Here is a 22937-nt window from a genome sequence, read left to right on the forward strand (position 1 = left end):
TAGGCCCCGCCCTTAAAGTAGCAACGACCAATAGGAAGCGAGCATTGTAATATGATGAGGCTGTCAACAACCGGTCGGGGAGGAAGGAAAGTGTCATTTGTTCGTTGGTTTCCCACCGAGCGCGTCAGGTGTGCGTACCTGTTGTGACAGCAGCATTAGGAACGCGTAGAGGGAACCCCGCGTCCTCGAGTTGGTCGACTCAAACCACATAGTTATGGAAATGAGCTCGCGCTCACGCTATAGCTAAAGCTAGCTGGATGTCTGTCAGTCACAGTTGTCAGAAGTTGGCTCGAGGTTCGCGCTAACGTGAGAAACCGTGAGAGCTGTTTACCGAGGGTTGGTGCAGCTGCTGTGAGGGCTCAGCTCGGGTCGGACGCGAGGATCCGGTCAACCGCCATGGATCCGTTTGACAGCAACAACACAGGTGAGGGTCAGAAGATGGTGACAGCTAGCTAGCAGCTCCGGCCGGTGTTCCGGTTCAACCTGAGACCCTGTTAGCTGGAGACCTTCGGTCCAACGCGTCTGTTGTTGTCGTAGTTACTGCAGATGTTGATAATAGCAAGAGAACACGCAGCTGTCCTCGCGAATGCCGCATTGTTTAGTTCTCCAGTTCAATGAGAAACCTTCTGGTGTCTGAAGGAGACGATGGAGAAGAGGAAGCGACTTGAAGCGTCGCGTGTTGTTTATGGGTTGAAACAGGAAGTTAGCAAACTGCCCTTCCTTTGAAATACATTTGGTCAAATAAATAAACACTTAATCAACATACAATTGGGAGTCTGTTTTGTGCAAACATGTATCACGTAGCATAACTCTGTAGTACAACAACAAATATATATAAAGATGTTACGGGATTCGAACTCATGTCTTTGGGAGGAAAAAAGGTTAACTGACGGGGATCTGACCACTAGGCCAAGATCGACACGATATACTCTGTTCGCACAATTAAATAACCTGCACTGCGGCCACTGGTCACCACGAAGCAGAGAACCACCAGATCAACTGGTGACCAGCACACTGCGACCACCATGGAGCATGTTGACTGAACGAAGGAGCTCGACAATAGTGATGCTTCTCAAACTAATAGTCAGCTGTTTCTATTCAAAACGTCTTTAAAGGGCTGCACATTAATGAGGAAATGTTTGTGTTGTCATGAGGTAAACATACACAATAAGGCCAGAAATGGTCATACATGTATGAATATCCAAACATTACACCCATATGTGATTGTTTACCATCTGTCATATTTAAAGTAAAGAATTGACCTGACCTGTTTGACCTCTCTGTGTTCTTGGCTGGTTGAATTCTTAATTGTGTGACCAGCCAAGAACACAGAAGTCAAACAGTACAGGTCACTTATTTACTTTATTTTAGTGGCATAAATCACAGACACAATAAGGCAAAGTAAATATGACAAACTTAATGTGGTCAATGCCCATGGTCTATGGACAGATGGTAAACAATTAAATTATTATTATTAAATTAGGAAGACGAACATTCCTCTGATTGTTTCAGGGATTACTGAGAACTATAGTTGGGAGAACCACATGGCAGAAAATCACATGGCATAGCCTCCGTCACGAGGCGTTTGAATCAGAGGTGATGAATATTCACTTTATTTGCAATTTTCCTGTTTTCGAGAACATTTTCTCAGTGTAATTTTTTTCTCCACATGAATGAACTGTGAAGGAAATACAGCTATTTCCATATTTAATAGCACAAGTCTTACCAGCCTGCTTTGTAGGTCACAGTACCAGGAACTGGTGCAGGAGGTTTACCAACAGGAAGCTGTTTTTTAAAGAAAGACGCTCAAAATATAAGCCGGCATACGCTCTCGATACGCAACGTTTTCTACATGTTTCATGTTTATACCGAGATTTCAGTTTGGTCATGCACATCTGGTTTAAAGTCCTGGAAAAAACTTAAATCATAACAGTTTTGGAAAAGCCATGAGCTGAGTTTAAAATAATTAATATGTTTTTTAAAGAAAGACGCTCAAAATACAAGCCAGCGTACGCTCTCGATACGCAACGTTTTCTACATGTTTATACCGGGAGTTCAGTTTGGTCCTGGACATCCCATCGGTCCACATGTGTAGAGCCCTGCTTGTTTCTTTTTGGCTTCGTTCTACAACTCTTGGTGGAAAACATTGAACCTTTTTAAAAATCGCAGCACATGTTGACCTCTGGGTCAGCGTCGGCTCATTTCGAGTCGACCTGCTCTCTGACGTCTCTCCCTGTGCGTTGCAGAGCGAGCCGACCTGCCGAGGAACATGATCGAGAACAGCATGTTTGAAGAGGAGCCGGATGTTGTGGATCTGGCCAAAGACTCTGCTGCGTTCCCAGTGAGCTCCCGTGATCTCACGCCACGCATCTACACACGCGTTTGTTTTAAGGACCGGCTCGGCTCGATCATCTTCATTTCACACAAAAAGCATCTTTGCACCGCTCTGCACATTTGACTTTCATCCGTTGATCTGATAACGGGAACGGATCGAGGCGATGCCGAAGCGTGTCGGTTAATTGGAGGGTGGCACGCTTCCAGGTCACTATATAGAAAATGAAATAATCATAGTAGATGCTGAAGCCTTCACAGCTTTACCCATTTCCTCCAATTAGCTTCTGACATGACCGACATGTATCAGAAAGCTTCATACGCAAAGTCTTATATACCTTATTTTAACTCTAGTCCCCATTACCTCATCCAATACGACATTTTATTCCACGTTCAAGATATTAATTTCTGCATTCACTGCAAACCTAATAAATAAAAAAAGAAGCTCCAATGCTCTCCAGTCTTTATGATTGGACGCATATCTGACGTGTCTGTATGACGACATCTGGGAAGGCGATCCAGTTCTTATGAACACTACACATGGTGTATATAGTGTTAATAATATGGCAACACGGCTCCGCTACGCTGGGCAATAGCAGAGCGCTCCTTCTCCCTGCAGACGTTTCCTGCTCTGGACCCGGACGAGGTGGCGTTTGAGCCTCGGAGCTCCCGCTTGCTCGTGCGAGGCCTGGGAGAGAACGACATGGACGACGATGAGGACTGCGAGTCTTCAGCCCGGCTGCTGGGAATGTCCTTCATGAACCGGAGCGCCGCCCACAGATCCAGCTCCTCTCCTTACGCCAGGCAGGCTCCACCCAGGTAACGCTCCGAGAGGGGCTTCACTCGGGGAGCATGACGTCTGCTGTTATAAAACCAGTGATGATCGATAATGCGTTACACCACGTCGAGCGTCTCTCATGAGTGTTTGAGTCTGGTGATGTGCAAATGTTTAATTCAGGTTAATTGTGACACTTTAACTACGTTTCCATGAAGACAAATACGGAAGAATATTTGTTTTCTTTGGGAGCACTTTTTGGGATAAGTACGCCTATTTGAGCGTGCAACTATTGATTCAATTCAGTTCATTTGTATAGCCCATTTTCACAAATTACAAATTCCCCTCAGAGTGCTTTACAATCTGTACACATAGACATCCCTGACCTTTGACCTTTGACCTCACATGGGATCAGGAACAACTCCCAAACAACCCTTCAGGGTAAAAGGTCAGAACCCTTGAGGAGAGAACAGAGGAGGATCCCTCTCCAGGATGGACAGGTGTCATAGATGTCATGTGACCAGAAGGAATCATTACACACTAATTAAAACACAGGAACAACACAATGAAGATGACAGAGTGGATGAAGAGTTGGTAGTCGGCATATTCCACCATCCAGACCTCCACCATCCATCAGGTGGAGCTAGAGAGGAGGAGTGGGCTTTTAGTGTGGAGAACCAAGCTGAAGCTCCCATCCCACCAGTCTGCTGCTCTTCCTTTTCATCCTAAATGTATAAATTAGTCCAAAGTAAGTCACGTTAAACTCTGTTTGATCTCAGGTCATGTTCACGACCCTCGACCCGGACCACGGTGGTGTGTGTGCTGTTCCTGCTGATTGTGGCCGCTATGATTATGGTCATGTATTTCTTACCTGGATGCAACTTTACCAAGGTAATAACCACAATTTACTGTTTTGGTATGTTTGACTCTTTACATTATGTCCATCTCCGGCTGATTATTTCACTCTTTAAGTTCTCTATCGTTCTCATCCCCCCTGCTGACCACAACCCTCCGTCTTTCTGCAGACAGGCTGTCCACGGACCAACAAGACCACTCCCCCCGAGCAGGTGTACCCGGTGTCCACGAGCGGTGAACCGTTTCCATGGGCGCAGCTCCGGCTGCCTCGCAGCATACATCCTCTGAGCTATGACCTCACCCTCGACCCGGACCTCGACAACATGACCTTCACCGGCCGCGCCGTCATCAGCATGTCTGTGCTTCACGACACCAAGCTCATCGTTCTGCACAGCGCTCGCCTCAACATCACCAGGGCGACCTTCAAGGTGCGATCGGAAGGATTTGTGTGCCGAGGAAAATGTGTGATATGATATGATATTCCTTTATTCGTCCCACATTGAGAGTTTAGATAAATTCATTGTCCTTCTTTTCTTTTTTTTACTCATTTTTTATTTAGTTTTCAACAACGTAACAATATATATGTTCATACGGTCATTTCCAGCTGTATGTCTTGGTACACATGGTATTCAGGTACAGAGAGAACAACACACATCAAATGGTGCTCATTCCATGGAAGGAAAAGAGGTTCATGATGAATAGATTGCATTAAAGATAATTAAATACAAATAAAGTCATTAATTAAAATAATAATTGTCCACTCCTGAGTGTAATAATAATAATACATTTATTTTATAAGGCGCCTTTCAAGGCACTCAAGGTCGCCGTACAACACATTAAAAACAGTTAAGACAACCGGAGAGCAGCTAAACGAGCCACGTTCACTCAGGAAGACGTAAATGATGAAAGATTACATCATGAGGAGAGGACAGCCCTCAGACTACGCTCCTATAGGAGGACAGCCCTCAGACTACGCTCCTATAGGAGGACAGCCCTCAGACTACACTCCTATAGGAGGACAGCCCTCAGACTACGCTCCTATAGGAGGACGGCCCTCAGACTACGCTCCTATAGGAGGACAGCCCTCAGACTACGCTCCTATAGGACAACCCTCAGACTACGCTCCTATAGGAGGACAACCCTCAGACTACGCTCCTATAGGAGGACAACTCTCAGACTACGCTCCTATAGGAGGACAGCCCTCAGACTACACTCCTATAGGAGGACAACCCTCAGACTACGCTCCTATAGGAGGACAACCCTCAGACTACACTCCTATAGGAGGACAGCCCTCAGACTACGCTCCGATAGGAGGACAACCCTCAGACTACGCTCCTATAGGAGGACAACCCTCAGACTACGCTCCTATAGGAGGACAGCCCTCAGACTATGCTCCTATAGGAGGACAGCCTCAGACTACGCTCCTATAGGAGGACAACCTCAGACTACGCCTCCTATAGGAGGACAGCCCTCAGACTATGCTCCTATAGGAGGACAGCCTCAGACTACGCCTCCTATAGGAGGACAACCTCAGACTACGCTCCTATAGGAGGACAGCCTCAGACTACGCTCCTATAGGAGGACGGCCTCAGACTACGCCTCCTATAGGAGGACAGCCTCAGACTACGCTCCTATAGGAGGACAGCCCTCAGACTACGCTCCTATAGGAGGACAACCTCAGACTACGCTCCTATAGGAGGACAACCTCAGACTACGCTCCTATAGGAGGACAGCCTCAGACTATGCTCCTATAGGAGGACAGCCCTCTGGCTACGCTCCTATAGGAGGACGAACCTCAGACTACGCTCCTATAGGAGGACAGCCCTCAGACTACGCTCCTATAGGAGGACGGCCCTCAGACTACGCTCCTATAGGAGGACAGCCCTCAGACTACGCTCCTATAGGAGGACAGCCCTCAGACTACGCTCCTATAGGAGGACAACCCTCAGACTACGCTCCTATAGGAGGACAGCCCTCAGACTACGCTCCGACAGGAGGACAGCCCTCAGACTACGCTCCTATAGGAGGACGGCCCTCAGACTACGCTCCTATAGGAGGACAGCCCTCAGACTACACTCCTATAGGAGGACAGCCTCAGACTACGCTCCTATGGGAGGACAGCCTCAGACTACGCTCCTATAGGAGGACAGCCCTCAGACTACGCTCCTATAGGAGGACAGCCCTCAGACTACGCTCCTATAGGAGGACTACGCTCCTATAGGAGGACGGCCCTCAGACTACGCTCCTATAGGAGGACTACGCTCCTATAGGAGGACGGCCCTCAGACTACGCTCCTATAGGAGGACAGCCCTCAGACTACGCTCCTATAGGAGGACAGCCTTCAGACTACGCTCCTATAGGAGGACAGCCCTCAGACTACTCTCCTATAGGAGGACAGCCTCAGACTACGCCTCCTATAGGAGGACAGCCTCAGACTACGCTCCTATAGGAGGACAGCCTCAGACTACGCTCCTATAGGAGGACAACCTCAGACTACGCTCCTATAGGAGGACAGCCTCAGACTACGCTCCTATAGGACGGCCTCAGACTACGCCTCCTATAGGAGGACAGCCTCAGACTACGCTCCTATAGGAGGACAGCCCTCAGACTACGCTCCTATAGGAGGACAGCCATCAGACTACGCTCCTATAGGAGGACGGCCCTCAGACTACGCTCCTATAGGAGGACGGCCCTCAGACTACGCTCCTATAGGAGGACAGCCCTCAGACTACGCTCCTATAGGAGGACGGCCCTCAGACTACGCTCCTATAGGAGGACAACCCTCAGACTACGCTCCTATAGGAGGACAACCTTCAGACTACGCTCCTATAGGAGGACAACCCTCAGACTACGCTCCTATAGGAGGACAACCTTCAGACTACGCTCCTATAGGAGGACAACACTCAGACTACGCTCCTATAGGAGGACGGCCCTCAGACTACGCTCCTATAGGAGGACAGCCCTCAGACTACGCTCCTATAGGAGGACAGCCCTCAGACTACGCTCCTATAGGAGGACAACCTTCAGACTACGCTCCTATAGGAGGACAACCCTCAGACTACGCTCCTATAGGAGGACAGCCCTCAGACTACGCTCCTATAGGAGGACAGCCCTCAGACTACGCTCCTATAGGAGGACAACCTTCAGACTACGCTCCTATAGGAGGACGGCCCTCAGACTACGCTCCTATAGGACAGCCCTCAGACTACACTCCTATAGGAGGACAGCCCTCAGACTACGCTCCTATAGGAGGACAGCCCTCAGACCACGCTCCTATAGGACAACCCTCAGACTACGCTCCTATAGGAGGACAACCCTCAGACTACGCTCCTATAGGAGGACGGCCCTCAGACTACGCTCCTATAGGAGGACAACCCTCAGACCACGCTCCTATAGGACAACCCTCAGACTACGCTCCTATAGGAGGACAAACCTCAGACTCCTATAGGAGGACAACCCTCAGACTACGCTCCTATAGGAGGACAGCCCTCAGACCACGCTCCTATAGGACAACCCTCAGACTACGCTCCTATAGGAGGACAAACCTCAGACTCCTATAGGAGGACAACCCTCAGACTACGCTCCTATAGGAGGACAACCCTCAGACTCCTATAGGAGGACAGCCCTCAGACTACGCTCCTATAGGAGGACAGCCCTCAGACTACGCTCCTATAGGAGGACAGCCCTCAGACTACGCTCCTATAGGAGGACAGCCCTCAGACTACGCTCCTATAGGAGGACAAACCTCAGACTCCTATAGGAGGACAACCCTCAGACTACGCTCCTATAGGAGGACGGCCCTCAGACTACGCTCCTATAGGAGGACGGCCCTCAGACTACGCTCCTATAGGACAGCCCTCAGACTACGCTCCTATAGGAGGACAACCCTCAGACTCCTATAGGAGAACAGCCCTCAGACTACGCTCCTATAGGAGGACAGCCCTCAGACTACGCTCCTATAGGAGGACAGCCCTCAGACTACGCTCCTATAGGAGGACAGCCCTCAGACTACGCTCCTATAGGAGGACAGCCTCAGACTACGCTCCTATAGGAGGACAGCCTCAGACTACGCTCCTATAGGAGGACAGCCCTCAGACTACGCCTCCATAGGAGGACAGCCTCAGACTACGCTCCTATAGGAGGACAGCCTCAGACTCGCTCCATAGGAGGACAGCCTCAGACTACGCTCCTATAGGAGGACGGCCCTCAGACTACGCTCCTATAGGAGTCAGACTACGCTCCTATAGGAGGACGGCCCTCAGACTACGCTCCTATAGGAGGCCAACCCTCAGACTACGCTCCTATAGGAGGACAGCCCTCAGACTACGCTCCTATAGGAGGACAGCCTCAGACTACGCTCCTATAGGAGGACAAACTCAGACTCTCCTAGGAGGACAACCCTCAGACTACGCTCCTATAGGAGGACGGCCCTCAGACTACGCTCCTATAGGAGGACGGCCCTCAGACTACGCTCCTATAGGAGGACGGCCCTCAGACTACGCTCCTATAGGAGGACAGCCCTCAGACTTCGCTCCTATAGGAGGACAGCCCTCAGACTTCGCTCCTATAGGAGGACAGCCCTCAGACTACGCTCCTATAGGAGGACAGCCCTCAGACTACGCTCCTATAGGAGGACAACCCTCAGACTACGCTCCTATAGGATAGTAAAGATCGGCCTCTGGCTCCTTAATGAGTTTGCGATTCGCTCCATTTGGTAGACGTCCCATACTTTTTGGATCCATCTGATGGTTATAATTAGTTGTCCTTCTGACTCCATGTACAGAATGTTTATTCACACTTAAGACGCTTTCCTTTTGTCCCATAACGAGATGATGTGGCCTGCTGCCGGTGAACTCAGGCATGAGAATCACTCACCTTTCGGCGAAATTCGCCGTTTTGAAACCAAAATAGGTGACTGACGTGAATCGTGTAGATCCGAAGAGTTTTTGTTTTGGGGTAGGGGGGGGGGGTGTCAATTGGCCGGCCGGCGTTTATGAGATTGGAGTGGGACACGGAGAAAATGTGGAGTGGTGCTCTTTGCAATAGAACATCTTTGATGGGACGTGTCGCGTCTCGGCCAATCAGCGTTCAGATGTCTTCAGCGTTTGGTGGTTTAGGTTAGCTTGTATGTTAGCCGCTACATCTGCTGCTGTCACGCTGCACGGTGTAGCGATGCTAACAAAGTACCCGTACGTTAAGAGCGATGTGATTTAGCATATTTTTAGTCTCGATACTTCATTAAAAGAGCGATCAGAGCCGCGCTGCTCCGTGTCAAGCTGTCTGCGCAGCGCTAACAGAGAGGGGCGTTAAGTGGCGGAATTGTCGGCTTTAAAAATAAAAATAAAAAAAGATCCCAGAAGTGAAATGTTTAAGTTCAGTCTGTAAAGTTGTGTAACTCTACAGCTGCTCATCCTGATGAACTCGGTATCCTCTGGTCAGAGACTAACGGCCTCATAGTGATAATCAATGCTATGATGGAACCATGTAGTTTCATTCATATCTGGCTGTATTAATACTAATATTACTGCCATTTGTTAAGTGTTGAAAAAGTTGGTAAAAAGTGAACCATACAGATATTTTATTTATTACTATTATAGATAAATATACCAGTGTCTTATTTATGGTATACTGTTTTTATGGTATTGTATCAGTATCATGATATTTATGGCAGGTATGGTATAGAAGATCATGACAACCAGGAAGATGCAGAACAGACTCGAGGAACAGACTCGAGGCTCAGCAGAGCTCAAGACTTGAAGACTTGTTCACGCCAAAAAAAAAAGGAAGCTGGTTCATGAATGACCATATTATACACAATATTACTATTATTATAGGGCCCGATCACCAGAATGGAGGACCTACAGACAGGGATGGATTAACAAACGGGCCTACCGGGCCCAGGCCCAGGGGCCCATGAGCTCAGGGGGCCCCTGGGCCTGAGCCTCCTTGCGTGACGTCGCTGTTCTTAACATTGTATTGATATGAATATGATGATATGACACGATGCGCCGTAGCCGGTATATGCTGGGCTTAAGTCATTCATGTCAGTAACAGGGCCCCAATAGTCCTACTGAGGGATGGATTACCGAACGAGCCTACCGGCACCATGGGCCCCTGAACTCAGGGGGCCCCTAAGCCAGAGCCTCTGCGTGAAGTCTGTTATTAACTTTGTATTGATATGATACGATCCGTAGTTCCATACGGACTGTTTTGTTAGCGATGTGTTTTTTTTTGCGGGGGGGGCCTTGACACATCCAGGCCCAGGGGCCCATGGTTTCTTAATCCGTCCATGCCTACAGATTATCATACAACGTCCAACATCGATGTTCGTGGAAGTCACCACCCCCCCCGCCTATCCTTCTCACCTTTTTCACTCCTGACCCGTTTTCATGCCTGTGAACTAATCCGCCCTGTGTTCCAGCTGGATGACGGCGAGGCCAGAGCGGTGACCGTCCTGGAGTACAAACCCAGACAGCAGATCGCTGTGAAGTTCTCCGAGGAGCTGAAGACGGGCCAGTCCTGCGTTCTGACCCTGGACTACTCTGCCAACCTCTCGCATACTTACGACGGTTTCTACAACAGCTCATACACGGATGCAGGTGGAGTCAAAAGGTACACTCGGCTATTTGGCTGTGAAAGTATTTCACGAGGAAAAAGATGAACTGCGGCGTAAGGACTTTAAAGGGCCGGCGTAGAGAGGGCCGCGTGGCCGCAGAGCCAGCCTCGTGCCCTTTGGCTCCACTTGTGAATAAACACCAACAAAGCTTTGGTGTTAAATTACCAATTTAAAAACTGAAGTTAGAGGCATTTTGTTGATTTTACAACACGTATCTAATTTATTTCATTTTAGCATGACGTGCTTGTCTCCCTCTCGTCCCCAGGGTCTTAGCAGCCACTCAGTTCGAGCCGCTCGCAGCCAGGAAGGCCTTTCCTTGCTTTGATGAACCGTCTTTCAAAGCCACCTTCCTGATTCGAATCAGCAGGAAACCATCCTACCTGACTCTTTCCAACATGCCTCAGGTACTGGAGCAGTGATGAAAACACCCCACATTGTTACGAAAACACACAACGCATCAGTTCTGAATGTTCATGCAGCTAGAAACGGTCTATGAGGTGACGAGGTTCACACCCTCCTCGTGATATCTCTGTTTCAGTGTGCACGGCTTCATTCTCTGCTCCCAGCTGATGTCATGTGTGTCACAATTTACACGGTCCCCTCTTCTCTTGAGGAACTGTTCCCATGGGAACTAATAAGCAGACCATGTATTGTGTTTTAACGCTGTATTAATTAGTTGGTAGTAATCATGTTCATCGTGTTTCAGGCTAAAAGCACACCACTTCTCAACGGCCTCGTTCAAGATGAGTTTGAAAAGACCATCGTCAACATGAGCACCTACCTGGTGGCGTTCATCGTCGCCAACTTCATCCCCACCAGCAAACTTGTCTCAGAAACTCGGGTAGGTCTTACACAGTGGTCCCCAAACTAAGGCCCGCGGGCCCGATACGGCCCGCCTCCACATTTGGCCCCGCCCCCTGAACAATACCAGAGACGCATTCTGATTTATTTTCAGTCTGGCCACGCAGATCCTAGACTAGCCGCTGTCAAATAGAACGGAATAATGACGAAAAGGTTAGGTAAGAGAACAATGGAATCAGAATGCAGGTTAAAGGGTATTTAACCTGCAGGGTAAAACGATTATTTATTACTCTTTTCTGTGAAGAACCCAGAGAGCGGCATTTGGTTATTATTTATTTCATAAATAGTGTTATTTATTTCCTGACTTTTTTTATCTGTGAAGATCCCGGAAAGGGTTTTTAATATTTGGTTGTGTGGCTTTCTGGAAAACAATACATGTTTACATTTAGGCACCCTGTGATCGTCTCACTGTTTCTGTTACACACTGACCTCTGACCCCATCAGAGAAGGGGACCGTTATGTGGCCCTCACAGGAAGCAGTCTGGGGACTCCTGATCTTCCACGACGATGATTCCTCTTTGCTTTCAATACAGGCTCTACGTTTGTATGAATAAGATTTAGTATTCAGGGAAGTTCTGCTTTTGCTGATAAAGTGTCTTGATTGATATATATATATTTATCTGTGTTTCAGGTGTCTGTGTACTCTGTGCCTGATAAGAAGGAGCAGACTCACTATGCTCTGGACACGGCCTGCAAACTGCTGGAGTTCTACAACGACTTCTTTGAGATTAGCTACCCCCTCAAAAAACTAGGTGAGTGCACAGAGGTCCTTGCATGTTTCACACAAGGTGCACACAAACTCTTGTTCCCACCCCGCTTCACACGTCCCAATATTCTTCCCTTCTCTTTTCTCAGACTTGGTAGCCATCCCAGACTTCCTGGCCGGAGCCATGGAGAACTGGGGACTCATCACGTTCAGAGAGACCAGCCTGCTGGTGGGCGAACACTCCTCTAGTCTGGAAAAACAAGTCGTGGCCTCCGTCGTCGCGCACGAGCTCGCTCACCAGGTAGTCGTGTTGTCTGAAAGCAGCGGAGGCGGTGGATGTGCTGTCCGGTCCTGATCCAGCTGTGCTTCTGTGTCGCAGTGGTTCGGAAACCTGGTGACGATGAGGTGGTGGAACGACTTGTGGCTCAACGAAGGCTTTGCCACGTACATGCAGTACATGTCGCTGCACACGGTCTTCCCCCAGCTGGACGTTGTACGTTGACACATCCGCCTCGTATAAGCTGGAGCAGATAAAGCGGTGGGCTTTGTCGTGGGCCTCGGCAGTACAGCCTGTCTTTTGTTTGCAGGGTAATTTGTTCCTGGCGGTTCGCTTCAGAGCGCTGGACAACGATGCACTGAACTCCTCCCACGCTGTGTCGATGGACGTCAATAAACCAGAACAGGTGGAAGAGATGTTTGACTCCGTCTCCTATGAGAAGGTACACTTTTCTCCTTTTTCTATAAAATGCTCGGGTCGACTGTGGCTCATGGGGAGAGTGGTCGTCCCGTAGCCGGTCCGATCCCCGCTCTCCCCATAGTTGAATGTCGAAGTGCCCTTGAGCAAGACACTGAACCCCCAGTTGCTCCACTGCAGCCTCTGCTCCTTAGTAACGGTCGAGGCCTTAAGACTTTTCCCAGTACGTATTTCAGCCACTAGGGGGCAGACGGGGAGCATGTTCAGCCGCGTGCCACAAACACGCGCTGTCCCATGCGCTGTGTCTCCTTCAATGGTTGGAATCCTTTCTCCGTGACACCGTAGCATAACATTAGCATTGCCCAATATATTCGCTATACATAACACGTTTTGGTGACAGCAAACACAGAATCCTGTTGACACGACGCTCAAAAACTCTTTGGTTCCCCTCCACTCACCTGTTCTGATTAGCAGACACCCACCTGTATGCGCTTTAATGGCACTGTGCCACCCTGTGTTCTAATGGAGTAAGTGCATTTCCCAATTCACCCCGTGTTTCCCAGAAAGCATCAAGAACTACATTTTGGCTCCAACAATAACTGAGGATGGGTCAAATGCAGAGAAGAATTTCCCCACGGGGATCAATACAGCGTTGACTTCTTTCTGCTTCTTTCTGTTTCTTTCGGGTGTGTTCACAGACGCTTTGTGTCTTTTAGGGTGCGTCCATTCTCCTGATGCTGAATGCCTCGCTGCCGGGGGAACAACAGTTCAGGAAGGGAATCATTCAGTACCTGAAACAGTTCAGTGGATTAAACACGGACACGAACGACCTCTGGAACAGCCTCACTCAGGTGTGTGTGTGTGTGTGTGTGTGTGTGTGTGTGTGTGTGTGTGTGTGTGTGTGTGTGTGTGTGTGTGTGTGTGTGTGTGTGTGTGTGTGTGTGTGTGTGTGTGTGTGTGTGTGTGTGTGTGTGTGTGTGTGTGTGTGTGTGTGTGTGTGTGTGTGTGTGTGTGTGTGTGTGTGTGTGATATGGACAAGTTGTTTCTCACTTTGTCCACATCCAACGTTTAACTTCCCTCTGTCAGCCGTCCGGTTAAAATAGACTCAACTGACATCAGCTGCATTTGTCTAGTTTCACTGGCGTCTCATAGAGGGTGACCACGGGGAACCGTCTCAGGACCATCACCATCGACATAAAAAGCAGGAAATGGCTTCTGATAATATTGATCATGTCATAATTTATTGAGCCTGTACGAGCGTTCATCTTTTTTCGCCCTGTTTCTTTGGCCTCGGTTAACATCCCCTTTGGGTTTGTAGAAGTTGTCATCTTCATAAAATAGTCGCTCCGACCTCTATCCCTCTCCCCCCTAGTCTCCCCCTTGTCTCCCCCTTGTCTGATGTATTTCTCTGTTTGTATGTACACTCTCCCAAAAATGTTCAATGTTATTTAATTTGAAAGACTGGATGGTATATATTGAATACTACACCTGTGCTGATGTATACTTTACAAATTAAGATACTATCCAAAAACGAAAAATAAAAAATGATAAATAAATAAAATAGTCTCTTTTCTTCATGTGTCCTGAACGCGGCCTCTGGACTCACACTCTGGGTTTCTCTTCCTGTCCTCAGGTCGAAGTCTCGCCGCAGCACCCGAATGTGTCGGAGATGATGAGCTCGTGGACGTCACAGAAAGGCTTCCCATTGGTCACCGTGAGCCGTAAGGGAGGTCAGGTGACCCTCACGCAGGAGCACTTCCTGCTCACGTCTGACAACGCCACGCAGGCTTCCAGGTGGGTTCAATTCCGCCCCCTCCTCCACAGATCCGGGAAGCACAACACAACCTGACTGCATTCTGTGCTCTCTGTAGCTTGTGGAATATTCCGGTGACGTACGTAACCGACAACTGTAGTTTGGCCCCTGAGTGCAGACAGGTGTTCAATCTGAAGAACAAGTCAGGTAAAACACAAAAGTATTACCTGCGAAATCTAGTTAAGAGTCAAGAACTTTGTAAACAAATACTCTGTTTGTGTGTGTGTGTGTTCAGGGACCCTGAAGGAGGTGCCAGAGAGCGTGAAGTGGCTGAAGCTGAACTACAGGAACACGGGCTTCTACGTGGTCCACTACGGAGACGAGGGCTGGGCCGCTCTGATCGCCGCTCTGTCCCGCAACATCAGCGTCCTCACACCAGAGGACCGCGCCTCGCTCGTACACAACATCTTTGCTCTTTCCAGGTAAAGCGACACCATAAATAGTTGTTCTTTGAATTGCATTTAGGAAGAATAAGCTTTTCATTGTCCACCGTTCTTCCCGTCCTGTGTGAACAGACTGGGACGCGTGTCCTTCTCCCAGGTCCTCAACCTGCTGAGTTACATGTCCAATGAAACGGAGACTTCTCCTGTGGCGGAGGCCTTGCTGCAGCTCGATGTCCTCTACTGCCTGCTGGACCAGAGACAAGAGCACAGTGTTGTGGCCCGCATGAAGGTACATACATGTACATATATATATATATACATATACATACAGTGGGTACGGAAAGTATTCAGACCCTTTAAATTGTTCACTCTTTGTTTCATTGCAGCTATTCGCTAAAATCAAAAAAGTTCATTTTATTTGTCCTTAATGTTCACTCGGCTCCCCGTCTGAACAGAAAAGAACCGAAATGTAAAGAAATTTGCAAATTTATTAAAAAAGAAAAACTGAAATATCACATGGTAATACGCAAATGGCTGCAATGAAACAGAGTGAACATTTTAAAGGGGTCTAAATATCACATTACATTACATCACATTACATTAGATTACATCACATGTCATTTAGCAGATGCTTTTATCCAAAGAGACTTACAACAAGTGAATCAACCAAGAGAACAAACTAAGAATAACAAGAGTACAGAAAGTAACATTTCTTCAAGAAAGTCTAACTACAAAAGTACCATGAGTAATACCATGAGTAATACCATAAGTAATACTATGAGTAATACTATAAGTAATACCATAAGTAATACCATAAGTAATAACATGAGTAATACCATAAGTAATACCATAAGTAATAACATGAGTAATACTATAAGTAATAACATGAGTAATACCATAAGTAATACCATAAGTAATACTATAAGTAATACCATAAGTAATAACATGAGTAATACCATAAGTAATACCATAAGTAATAACATGAGTAATACTATAAGTAATACCATAAGTAATAACATGAGTAATACTATAAGTAATAACATGAGTAATACCATGAGTAATAACATGAGTAATACCATAAGTAATACCATGAGTAATAACATGAGTAATACTATAAGTAATAACATGAGTAATACTATAAGTAATAACATGAGTAATACCATAAGTAATACCATAAGTAATAACATGAGTAATACTATAAATCAGAGCTATTTAAGAGCCACTGAAGTGCTAATCTGTGTTTTAATCCAGATATAGTCTAAGGATGTGTTTTTAGTCTCTGGGTGAAGGTGTCCTGATGTCAGTGGGGAGCTGGCTCCACCAATCAGGAGCCAGGACAGCAACAGTCTGGATGTAGAGTGACGAGCTGGAAGTGACGGAGTCACGAGTCGATTGGCTGGACTTTCCGTCCCCACTGTGTATAAACGTGTAAAGATGTAGATCAGAATATATTCTGAGAATAACGAGTGTTTCTATCAGTGTAATTGTCTCAATAATGAGAAACATTTAAACACGCATGTTCACATCTGGATTGGTTTAATTTAAGAAGTTAAGATGTCAGTTTTGATGGCAAGTTATCGCATCAGGACATCGAGCATACAAGATGACATCACATGTCTGAACACAATGATGACTTCTTGTCACCTGCGTCTATGTTCCTGTGCACTAACGTCTCCCTCGCTGTTTTGGACAGTCGTACATTCTGCATCAGTTTCGTCCTCTGATGGACAAACAGACGTGGGAGGAGGAGGAGCAGAGTGTTTCTAAGCAGGAGCTGCGCTCGGCCCTGCTGAACATGGCCTGTCGTCTGAATGAAGAGGAGTGCGTCCGGCGAGCCCGAGCCCAGTTCATCCGGTACGCCGAGTCCAACGGGACCGTACGGTACGTACAGCGTGCCATTTATTTAGAGTGGCTGGGGGGAGGTAGCGCGATGGAATCGGTATCTGACATCGAGTTGTCGTCGGTGAACTGGATTGTGGTCGACCTTGAACCTAAAATATGTTTCCATCTTTATGTTTCCTGCAGGATCCCAGGAGACCTGCAGCAGGTCGTGTTCACTGTGGCCGCTCAGTCGGACGAGGGCTGGGAGGCTCTGCTCGGCATGTACGCACACGCCACCTACGACGCAGAGAAGAGGAAGATGCTCCGCGGCCTGGCGTCCACTCAGGACCCGCGGCGCATCGTGTGGTGAGTGTTTGTGTGCGTTTGCTTCTGGTCATCAAGCGCCAACGTCTTTCCTTCTCCACCGAAAGAGAGAAGAACCCAATAGAGTGGGTCCTTTATTGTCATTTATTGGGACATGCCTCGACAACAATGGGTAACGGAGCAGCAGTATTTTGTGTCTTCAAAGGATTTCACTCTCACCGGGTTCGTACGGTCATGGAAAACCTGGAAAAGTCATGGAATTTTAAAATGGTCATTTCCAGGCCTGGAAAAGTCATGGAAAAAACTTAAATCATAAGAGTTTTGGAAAAGTCATGGAAATTTGTTATAATCACGAGTTTGAAATAATTAATATGTTTTTTAAAGAAAGACACTCAAAATATAAGCCGGCGTACGCTCTCGATACGCAACGTTTTCTAAATTTTTCATGTTTATACCAAGATTTCAGTTTGGTCCTGGACATTTGGTTTAAAGTCCTGGAAATCCATCGGTCCACATGTGTAAGGACCCTTCTCTCAGGTCAATACAAGTCCACCAAGAGGTCAAATCCTACCGCGACCTTGAGGAACGACCCTTTCCCGAGCATGGACCCGACTCAAAGGAGAAGCTGAGCTGCAGTGAAACACCCAGAACCAGAACCCGTGACCTCCTGACCCCTTGGTGTTAGTCGAGTGTCAGATCATTTTGTGCAACGGTCATAGTGAAGAGGAATCGACTAAACGGCACCAAAATGTTACATGTGTATGGCTCCTAAAGTGTGTCATGGGAACGTTATATGTTCTTCATTCTCTTTGACACGATGTGAAAGAATCACTTGTGGAGACACATTCTACCAGAGGACAGGATGAAGCCTGATTGATAGTGTTATAGTTCACAGGATCTTTCCTTTGAGTATCCTCAGAAAAGGGACCTGATCACTCGATTGATCATCAGTGATCGGATCATTTGGTTAAATGACCTGAAGACAGAAGTCTCCTTCTGGCTCCTCCTCCTTCTTGTTTCCTTAAATACATGATGTCATTGACTCCTCAGTTCACCCTCACAGACTCCTGAGGGACTCCGTGTCACGGGGACTCTTCTCGCAAGAATAAATGATTCATAGACGAGTTCTGCTTCTTCCATATTCGTCATTTCAGTTCAAAAAGACTCAAGTGATGTACTTCACCATTGGGATGTGATCAAAGCCTTTGAGTGTCGTCATCTGAACTCTCGTAACTCGTCTCTCCAGGATCCTGACGGCCGTTCTGAGGGGGGATCTGATCCAGACGCAGGAGCTGCCTCTGGTCGTCTCCACCGTGTGTCACGGCTTCGCCGGCTACTTGTTCGTCTGGGACTTCATCCAAGAGAACTGGGACCGCCTCATCGAGAAGTAAGCGGTCCGCGTCGAATGAGTCGTCACTGAGAATACGTTTTAAGATTATGTCACGTGAAAATGAAAAGGTCAGCGTCAGCGTTTGTGTGTTTCTGGCTGAAGGTTCCCTCTCGGCTCCTTCGCCATCCAGTCCATCATCAAGTCGGCCACCGCTCGGTTCTCCACGCAGGCGCACCTCAACCAGGTACGCCGGGTTTTCTTCTGATGCGTTGACGCTGCAGCGTATCTGAGGCTCTATGGCAGGTGGTGACGTAACGCGTGTGCGTGCGTGTGTGCGTGTGCGTGTGCGCGTGTGCGTGTGCGTGCGTGTGCGTGTTGATGTGTGTGTGTGTGTGTGTGTGTGTGTGTGCGTGTGTGTGTGTGTGTCTGTGTGTGTGTGTGTGTGTGTGTGTGTGTGTGTGTGTGTGTGTGTGTGTGTGTGTGTGTGTGTGTGTGTGTGTGTGTGTGTGTGTGTGTGTGTGTGTGTGTGTGTGTGTGTGTGTGTGTGTGTGTGTGTGTGTTGTGCAGGTTGAGGGTTTCTTCTCCAGTCTGAAGGAGCGCGGCTCTCAGATGAGGAGCGTGCAGGAAGCTGTGGAAACCATCCGGCTGAACCAGCGCTGGATGGACAGGAACCTGCCCACGCTCAAAGAGCGGCTCTGAGGCCGCGCCTCGGCCCCGCCGACACGCGAGAGGGCCGCGTCGCCATGACGACGACGGCGGCGTGGTCGAACTTGTCACTATTGTAGGACGCTGTCTCTTCACTCCCTTTTATCCAGGAGCAGTAATCAAAGCTGGAGGTGTCGCTCCACCTGGGTGGACACGATGTCGCTCTACCTGGGTGGGCACGATGTCGCTCTACCTGGGTGGGCACGATGTCGCTCTACCTGGGTGGACACGATGTCGCTCTACCTGGGTGGGCACGATGTCGCTCTACCTGGGTGGACACGATGTCGCTCTACCTGGGTGGACACGATGTCGCTCTACCTGGGTGGGCACGATGTCGCTCTACCTGGGTGGGCACGATGTCGCTCTACCTGGGTGGACACGATGTCGCTCTACCTGGGTGGACACGATGTCGCTCTACCTGGGTGGACACGGTGTCGCTCTACCTGGGTGGACACGATGTCGCTCTACCTGGGTGGACACGATGTCGCTCTACCTGGGTGGACACGATGTCGCTCTACCTGGGTGGACACGATGTCGCTCTACCTGGGCGGACACGATGTCGCTCTACCTGGGACACGATGTCGCTCTACCTGGGTGGGCACGATGTCGCTCTACCTGGGTGGGCACGGTGTCGCTCTACCTGGGTGGACACGATGTCGCTCTACCTGGGACACGATGTCGCTCTACCTGGGTGGGCACGATGTCGCTCTACCTGGGTGGACACGGTGTCGCTCTACCTGGGTGGACACGGTGTCGCTCTACCTGGGTGGACACGGTGTCGCTCTACCTGGGTGGACACGGTGTCGCTCTACCTGGGTGGACTCGGTGTCGTGTTTTCTGAGCCCGGTCCTGTGTGTGTTCGCTAGCTCAGGCTGGTTCTGATTGTGTGTGACAGGAAGTGGTCCGATGCAAACACACACTCCTCACACGCTCTGCTGCCGACCCGACGCTCCTCCTGCTTCATCCACACTCCTCTTCCTCAGTCTGCTCTCAGGCACCTAACTAAGTATGAAGACGTCAACATGACCGTCTGAGAGTACGCCGACTTCATCTTCGTCTTCATCTCAAACGGCTGATGGAGGCGGATGCGGCCGTCGGGGAAGTTTTTAAGTAGAAATTCCCGGTACTTTACAATCAAACTGACCTTTTTATCCCAATGGGACAAAATAGCTGCCAACTCTAGTTACACATGCACCTGGAAACATGTTCTTGACTGGTCATGATTTGGTTGGTTGGTTGATAGCTTAAAATACCAAAGTTGTGTTTGCATCAATTGAATGTAGTGAAAACCCTTCCCACTGTGGCCAGTAGGTGGCGCACTGCACACCAGTGCAGGTGTAAAGCAACAACCAAAGTGTCTTAGGAAGAGCAGGCGGTCCCTGGAGCCAAAGGTTGTTATTGTGATAGCTCAAAGCTACGGTACGGACTCATTCTTTAACAGTGTTCTTCTAAACCTGTAATTATAATGTAAATACTCTCCACCCGACAATGTGTTCTTGCAAGTTTGGATGTATTGTTTGAAACATCTCGACGTGTTGGGACTTCCTTTGTGTCGTGTTTTAAATGTAACGAGGAAACGTCGTCACGGAGTCGACGGAGCGTCTCGATCTGCGTCGAGGCGCCCGGGGGGGGGGGTCTCTGCTGATGGATGTTGGCTGACGTGCATATTGAAGGTGCATATTGGGCGTGGGTCATCTGTCCAGCATACCTGCAAACTTGTCACCCTTCGGTAAAATTCACCGTTTTGAACTCAAAATAGGTCATCCACGTGAATCGTGGAGATCCGAAGTTTTTGGTTTTTTCGGGCCCGCTGCCGTTGAGATTGCAGTGAGACGCGGAGAAAAGTGTGAAGTGTTGCTCTTCTTCGCAATAAAACATCTTTGATGGACGTGTCGCGTCTCGGCCAATCAGCGTTCAGATGTCCACAGCGTTTGGGGGTTCAGGTTAGCTTGAATGTTAGCCCGCTACATCTGCTGCTGTCACGCTGCACGGTGTAGCGATGCTAACAAAGTACCCGTACGTTAAACACGATGTGATTTAGCATATTTTTAGTATCGATACTTCATTAAGAGCGATCAGAGCGCACGCGCTGCTCCGTGTCGAGCTGTCTGCGCACACTGCGCTGCGCAGCTCACAGCCAGAGAAGAGGCGGAGCTTAGAGACTACGGCTTAACAAATACAAAGATGCCAGAAGTGAAATGTTTCAGTCTGTAAAGTTGTGTAACTCTACAGCTGCTCATCCTGATGAACTGTGGATCATCTGGTCAGAGACTAACGGCCTCATAGTGATCATCAATGCTATGATGGAACCATGTAGTTTCATTCATATCTGGCTGTATTAATACTCATATTACTGTCATTTGTTAAGTGTTGAAAAAGTTGGTAAAAAGTGAACCATACAAATGTTTTATTTATTGCTATTATAGATAAATATACCAGTCTCGTATTTATGGTACCATATTGTTTTTATGGTATTGTATTGAATTCTGGTATCGGGTATCATGATATTTATGGCAGGTATGTAATATGTATAGAAGTTATAATATGAGTATCGTGACAAACAGGTAGAGACAGAACAGATTCAGGGAAAAGTCCATGAGGACTGTTCAGGGAAAAAAAGGAAGTTGGTTCATGAATGACTTTAACCATATTATATATAATGACAATGTATATTTGTTATTGCTATCATTATAGGGCTGAGTCAAAGCGGAGGAACTTTTGTTCTTAAACTGTTAATTTTCATTATTTAGATTTGTGGTCAGAACAATAAAATGACTGTAGTTATGGTTCTAAAAGCTTTGAGGCTTCAAACAACGTGACCAAAAAAAAAGAAACGTCACCTGCACCCCCCCCCCCCCCCCCCCGTTGTCACCTTTTTCACCCCTCATGAGTTTGCAGGTATGGTCCAGGACGAGTTCATCAGACAAGAGACGATGCAGAACGTCCAATGTTACTCCAATATTTTTTTTTTTAGAAAATGTCTGAATGTGTTTCCCCACCTTGGTTCTGGGTTTTATTTCAAGCAGTTGTTCACTCATCCTGAGCTTTCTGTAAAGAACTTATTCACTCCATCGCTGTCATGTTACAGATCATGAAGTAAATAACTTCTGAATGTTCCTCGAGAGACTGTTGTTGTTGTTGTTGTTGAAGGGTAGTTTGCTAGAGTTAAAGGAACACTAGCTACACTCAGTCAGAGTATAAATTCATAGTTCTAGGAGATTAAAGAGCAGACATGGTTAGAAAGTAGATAAGATCCGTGTATCGAGTCCCATCACACGACCTTGGCTTCAGGATGTCAATCGGCTCGTTGACGTGTGCAAACAAGAAGATTGACAAGGAAATGCGTCACGAGTCGCAAACCTCGTCCACCAAAACATTCACCGTCGGCCCGGTTCAGTCACAGCCCGGATCCCCAGAGAACAACAATCTGAACAATGCAGCCGGCGACATGGAGAAGCCAGGTAGACGCTATCAGCGGACAGGTGGCGGTCAGTCGGGTCCTCGTCACGGGGCGAGGCTCAGAGAGACGGGACTCAACGAGAAGAACTAAACGACTGCAATGAGAATAAAGGTCCAGAAAGCAAAACGTCCAAAAGGGGCAGGAAGGCAAAGGTCAAACAGAGGTCAAGAATATCCAGAGCACAGGACGACGGACCAAAGACAACGACTACAGACATCCAACAGGAGACAAGGAAACACATAGGAGACATAGAGGAGACACAG

At 48.1% G+C, this 22937-nt stretch overlaps 1 protein-coding gene across 1 annotated transcript; it reads left to right on the forward strand.

Annotated features, from left to right (window-relative positions):
* The first annotated feature begins 104 nt into the window (after window positions 1-104).
* On the forward strand, window positions 105-22330 carry lnpep (leucyl/cystinyl aminopeptidase). The gene is made up of 22 exons (XM_056418543.1): window positions 105-424; window positions 2247-2341; window positions 2951-3150; window positions 3886-3997; window positions 4132-4389; window positions 10383-10573; window positions 10843-10981; window positions 11284-11418; window positions 12070-12190; window positions 12294-12445; window positions 12524-12637; window positions 12732-12863; window positions 13555-13689; window positions 14472-14632; window positions 14710-14798; window positions 14887-15073; window positions 15167-15323; window positions 16728-16915; window positions 17060-17221; window positions 18426-18566; window positions 18672-18753; window positions 19077-22330. The coding sequence occupies exons 1-22, from the start codon at window positions 397-399 to the stop codon at window positions 19206-19208; spliced, it is 3111 nt and encodes a 1036-aa protein (XP_056274518.1). The 5' UTR covers window positions 105-396; the 3' UTR covers window positions 19209-22330.
* The last annotated feature ends 607 nt before the right edge of the window (window positions 22331-22937 follow it).

This window comes from Pseudoliparis swirei, chromosome 7, assembly GCF_029220125.1.
Source record: "Pseudoliparis swirei isolate HS2019 ecotype Mariana Trench chromosome 7, NWPU_hadal_v1, whole genome shotgun sequence".
NCBI classification, from domain to species: domain Eukaryota; kingdom Metazoa; phylum Chordata; class Actinopteri; order Perciformes; family Liparidae; genus Pseudoliparis; species Pseudoliparis swirei.